The 6,161-nt window shown below is 41.9% G+C and overlaps 1 protein-coding gene across 1 annotated transcript; it reads left to right on the top strand.

The window, feature by feature from the left end:
• Positions 1 to 2,806: 2,806 nt before the first annotated feature.
• Positions 2,807 to 4,407, top strand: LOC135527088 (transmembrane protein 271-like). Its single transcript, XM_064955738.1, has one exon. The coding sequence runs from the start codon at positions 3,188 to 3,190 to the stop codon at positions 3,983 to 3,985; it is 798 nt and encodes a 265-aa protein (XP_064811810.1). The 5' UTR covers positions 2,807 to 3,187; the 3' UTR covers positions 3,986 to 4,407.
• Positions 4,408 to 6,161: the final 1,754 nt, after the last annotated feature.

Here is a 6,161-nt window from a genome sequence, read left to right as displayed (position 1 = left end):
ACAGTCTAACTGGACACATGTACAAACGTCTCACACCAACACAGTCTAACTGGACACATGTACAAAGGTCTCACATCAACACAGTCTAACTGGACACATGTACAAAGGTCTCACATCAACACAGTCTAACTGGACACATGTACAAAGGTCTCACATCAACACAGTCTAACTGGACACATGTACAAAGGTCTCACATCAACACAGTCTAACTGGACACATGTACACACGTCTCACATCAACACAGTCTAACTGGACACATGTACAGACGTCTCACACCAACACAGTCTAACTGGACACATGTACAGACGTCTCACACCAACAGTCACCAACACTTGCACAAGTTAAAAAAATAATAATTTTGAAATACATAAGCATATGTTGCTCATGCATATGTATGCTGGATGACATGCAGACACTCAAGTAAGCATGTGTCTAATATCAAAAATAGCTAAAAGAGAGCAGTGTGTACGGATTAATAACCTTATGGTATGATTAATTGATCCCCTTTGGTAACACATTTTATGCCTCCTGGTTTGTAATGCATAATAAATACATAGGCATTTAAACATATAGTGAGCTTTCATTTAATGCTTAATGGGCAATTCTACCACTGGTCAACCTCCTTTTCATTATCTCCAGTACAATAACAGTGTCTACATATGTGAAAACGATGCATTTCTACGTTTTGCATGATTTCTTTTTTTTTTTTTACAAAGTTCTACCTGATGACGTCATCAAAAGTTACATCAAATAGTAAAAACAGTGACACAGAGATTTGCTGGGAGTGCTAGAAACTCGTTGCAGGTTTTGAAAACCACAGTTTTTCATAGGGTTCTATTCAATATGTATAGCGGAAATTCAGGGTTACAGCATGATTGTAATTTAAAGGCAATGTCCCTGCCTTAGTGGAGACTGCATTCACGGTAAACGCTGTATAGGCTATGTCAGCTCAATCGGAAATGACCTTAACATTTCTATCACAGAATCTGTAATGCTTCAGTTTTACAGATTGAATAGAGCCTTTACTTTTAATCCTACCCGTGTGATGCCACAGAGAAGCACATTTTAGGACCTTTCTTCTTGTCTTTTTAACCACAGATCATAGAAACCCGATGTTTCCACGTATGTAGACACTGGTATGGTGCTGGAGATAATGAATATGAGGTTGAAAAGTGGCATAATTTCCCTTTTACATGTTGGCTTATGTCATGTTGTATAATGCATATAGCCATATTTCTAGTCAGTCAATTTGATTTGTTATTTTGCTTGTCTCGTTGCAGTTTCACTTTCTCTGGAGTTAGTACCTTCACATGCAGTAATACAATAACGCCATTGATCTATTTGGAGCGCGGAGGCCAAAACGATATGACCTGAGCTGTCCATGGTGATGAAACACACACACACACACACACACACACACACACACACACACACACACACACACACACACACACACACACAGAGAGAGTTTGGACCAGTGTTCAGGGGTATTCTCTTTAAGATAGCGTTCAGACATCGGGATCAGCAGTTAATTGCAGTGATTACTTGCTTAGCGGGATAATGGAGGATTTCACTGGAGGGTTTCATTAGTGCCTTGGATGTCTATGGATTATGTGAAAGGAAACACTTTGAATTGTCCAAATGAATCTGTGGATTTTGGAAAATTCATCGTCTACCTCCACAGGGTTTTAGTTCCAGTGGATAGATAAGTTGTGGGTGCTCTCTAGTGTGAATTCTAGATATATTCAGGGTTACAGGTGCAGAAAAGGTTCTCTCCTACACAGAACATAATCTCAGTCTCTAAAACCCTGTTTTATTAAATAGCTAGGCGATTCATTTCATTATCAAGTTCCACATCTGGATATTTAAACAGCATATTGAAGGCCTAAAACATAGAATATAAAATGTCGACATGGTGCATTGATAAAAAGTGTTCTTATGTTCAAAGAATGGATCCAAGGTTAGCCGTACAATGGTTGGATTTAATTATTCTCCCCACCAAGTTGCAGCTATGTCCAGAGCACCCTAAAGTTGCTCAAAACAATTTATCACCATATGACCCTGGGTGCTTGCTTACAAATGGGAACTAATATGGCACTAATTCCTGTCACTAAAAACAACTAATTCCGTCATGTCAGTGTCAGTCCAGAAATGGATTATGATTGGATACCTGCGCCTCCCTGAACGAAAGACAGGTAGGCTAATCAAATGATGTGGACAGTAATGCTTTAAATCACATACATGATTTTACGTTCCTAGGTTGCCTAGCCCTAGAATTTCCTCAAATTACTTTTCCAACTTTACCAACTAGGCCTACATCTTCGTTAAACTCTGTATGTCCTCACTACCAGTCCCCTCTCGGTTGAGGCTGAGGTTAACGCAATTTCTGCACAACGCATAGCGCGTGCAATACTGAACAGCGACAACCAGGCGTTTATCCTCCTAAAGCCTTGATGCCCCCGCCAACCCCTTCTCCCCTTCGTTTTGTCGATGTTTCAGCACAATGGACAGCGCATGTAATACTGGTTAGGGACAACGCTTGTTAAAATGGACACAGACTAAAAAGCATGGGGCTATTTGTTTTATTTTAAAAGCAAAACCACATACCAATTATTCACGATTCAGTTTGTACATGAGTGATGGGCCAAAAGGTGTAACAGGCTAGAGAGTGGCCGCCAGTATGGCCATTTGCTAGGAGCTGCAAGCCGTCTGGATTCTGAACAATTTAATAGCCGCCTTCTCTACTCCCTCCTCCCGGAAAGACTTGTTCTGCGCTCCCAGCGGCACTCCACTGCCGCATGCCGTTTAACACTCACCGTATGATCGCAATCACGCAGGTTTGAGCTAATGGTCCTACTTTAATCATTTGCACTCGCGTTTGGAGATGTGGCTGCTTGCATAACAGTGTGGATGGGGGGCGAGCAGGGTCATGAGGGTGATCGTTACCTTTGAGTTGGATTTTGGGGGTCGCTACCGTAGAAGGAACGCGCTCTTCCTATCAATAATTCATCCATCCCTGAAGCAGCGGAAAAGGGGGGGAGAGCACACAGCTCCGGAGATACAGGTTTTGAACTGCAGTCACCGGCGTATTATGTCACAATCTGACAGTGCTTCGAGACGGGCTGACGAGGAGGACAAAGGAGGATGAAGGAGGGAGAGGGACCGGGAGAGGCAGAGGAGGAATATAATGAAGTTGAGTGGGAAAGGACTGTGTACCATCGTCTCCAGCGCCCTCCTCTTCGTCTGCGCGGTGAGCGAAGTTGTTGTCGGATTCAAATGCATCTCACTGGGCACCAAAGTAAAAGTCCATTTTCACCTGTCGACCGCGGCCGGGGCTTTCTACTCGGGGATACTGGTCGGACTCGGGCAGGCGCTGCTGGGCTTTGCGCTGCTTTGTTGCAAAGGGACGCCCGGGTGTCGGAATTTCTTTCTCCTGGGTATCCTGGTGTTTTTGTTGGGAGTTCTCACCGCCTTCTCCGGAGCCGTGGTGGACGGGGACACGGTGTCTCTGGTGGAGCGCAAATATTCCCATTATTGCCTAGACATAGACTCAGTGGAATTAACCGCCATCTGCAACCAACTGAAGGAATATCAGAGAAGTCTAGTCATCTCAACCATTCTTAGCACTTTGGAATGCCTTCTCGGGCTTATGAACTTGGTGATCATCAAAAGGTACAAAACAGCGCAGTTTTACAGACGGAGGCAATCACAGAGGCAAAGCGTGGGGACTATTATTTTCAGTGAGGAGCAGGACTTTACCGTGTCCGAATTCCAACCGGTTTCCTACATTAACTTGGGGGTATTTCAAGTGTTCGACGAAGCAGGTGTTGAAGTACAATGCGGGGGCCACCCGTCTATCGATCTCCCGGGTTACTCACCCACGGATCCCGAGCTCAACCATTCCTACCCCTTTTCTTACCCGCTCCCGAACGAGTTACCGCCCGCGTACGAAGACATTTTCCCTGGAGACGAAAGTAACAAATAGCAACTCACTCTGAACAAACAAAAAAGTTGGAACATGGGCTCTAAATTCTGCAGTGACAATCACTGTCTTTCTCCCTTCGGTCTATTCAGTGCTGGGACAAACAATTATGGAGAGATTCTTACCTAAACAGTTTTTTTCCATTACCTTCATGCTTATTTTTCTCAGCAAAGGTAGCCTCCTGGTCCACTTTATGTGCATCTACCATTATGTTGCCAATTAACTAGTCTATTGCCATCTATCGATATAGTCGAAATTCCATGGTAATAAATACCAGACCCATAGACCATAAGATGCTACCATACCAGTCCAAATTTCAAAGCAGCAGTTGTTTTGAGTTCAGATTGGATACACATCAAATGCCCATATAGTTTGCTGTTGTTATTGTTTTCTTTAACATATGAATAAAAATGTATTTACTCTCACCTGATGTTAGAAGTTCTATTCAAAAACCAACCTGCATTTTACCTGCCTAATACTCTAACATCCACATTGGGCTTGTAATGTGTCTTGTACACCCAACAGGCGTAGCCCATTAAATTAGGCTAGGGCTTGATTAACAAGACCACAGAAAGGCCCACATCATTGTGAATCGGAAATGCATTTCCATAGCCACATAAATACAGTAGTAATGAAAACGGTAGATGTATTCCCCTTCCACCTTTCTGCACACTTTGCGGAGCCAATTGCTCTTGTTCTCACTGCAGTATAACCTAATAGGTAGCCTGCATTTGTTTCACATGCTTAACTAAATAGCCACAAACCATTGAGTATTATGTCTGCATCCCAAATAGCACACTATTCCCATAGTGCTCTGGTCAAAAGTAATATACTGTAAAGGCAATTGGATACCATTTGGGATGCATCCATTCACTAGTATGAGTCACCAGAGCACCACACCTCCCATTCACCTCCTAAGTGGCAGATAAAAACTGTCATTGATGACTTCTTCACTGAATTTCACCCATTGTTGAGTGGATGTGATGCTCTCACTCTCACCTGATAAGATTACTCAAGTTGGGTGTGAAATCACTTCCTCAGCCGTTGCTAGGAACTTTGATATTACCTGTTTCTTGCGTGCGACTAGTGAGTATAATTGGATATAAATGGGGTTAGATACTCACGTGATATTGGAGTACAGGAGTTCAACATATTTAGAAAGACATGTATCGTACTGTATGGGACAGTGAAACTGTAGGGCTGTATGCCTCTGAACTGTAGTGAATCACCTGATATAAACACTGTATGCTAATTTCAAAGCAAACTGTGACAATTGTTCAGTTCAAACTGCTGTCTTCACATGGTCATAGTGTTGTCATTTGTAAAAGGGATGCAATATATTGTGAGTTGAGATAAACAACTAGTTTGTTTGCTTCAGGGGGAGACATACAAAACTGCAGGGCCTGCTAGTTGTTGCAGTTCATTATGGTCTATCTGATATCTCAATGAGAAAGTGATTTCTGGAATTGCTTAGGGACCACGGATATTCTGTTGTTTTTAGTTCTCAGTTTTACCTTGGATATTTTGCAGAACAGTTTGCATAATAGGATACCTGTATGATTATGCTTGCATATAATTATTCCCTGAGATATACCATAAAACTCTTTATTTTACAGTGGTACTAATGGAATTCTCTCCTTACCAAGCACAACATATGTAGAATATGTACTTGCAGTTACAGTATATAGTGCTCAGCGGTGATATATCAGTATCCAACCTGGCATGTATTGCTGCAAAGTTGCAAGTCGTTAGGAAAATATTTGACATAATCTGGGTCATATGTTACATTAACACTATGATGTCAGGCATGTTAAGAATGTTACATTGATGGCATCTTGGCATCCTGTCTTTCTGAATGGTCTGTTGTACATCAAAACACTTAAAGCTGACTGAAGTTATCCTTGATTTATAAAAGCACTGCTGGTTTCATTTGCTTAATGTAATGTATTGCAATGCAATCTTCTTCCTTCCTTCCTGCTCGCCTCATCCAATTAATGATTATTCAAATGACCAGGGAAAGAACATACAGGGCTGTTTATTAATTGATTTTCAGAGGGCACATGCCCTAGGGCTGTTAATTAGGCTAATTAATAATATTTCCAAGTTGTACATTCTAACTACATCGCTTATTTGTCAGACAGATAAATGGGGTAAGGGTTATGATTTACATGTATATGGA

Source organism: Oncorhynchus masou, chromosome 32 (assembly GCF_036934945.1).
Source record: "Oncorhynchus masou masou isolate Uvic2021 chromosome 32, UVic_Omas_1.1, whole genome shotgun sequence".
Lineage (NCBI taxonomy): Eukaryota > Metazoa > Chordata > Actinopteri > Salmoniformes > Salmonidae > Oncorhynchus > Oncorhynchus masou.
The sequence above is the reverse complement of the archived record's forward strand: the minus strand, read 5'-3'. Positions and strand labels throughout refer to the sequence as shown.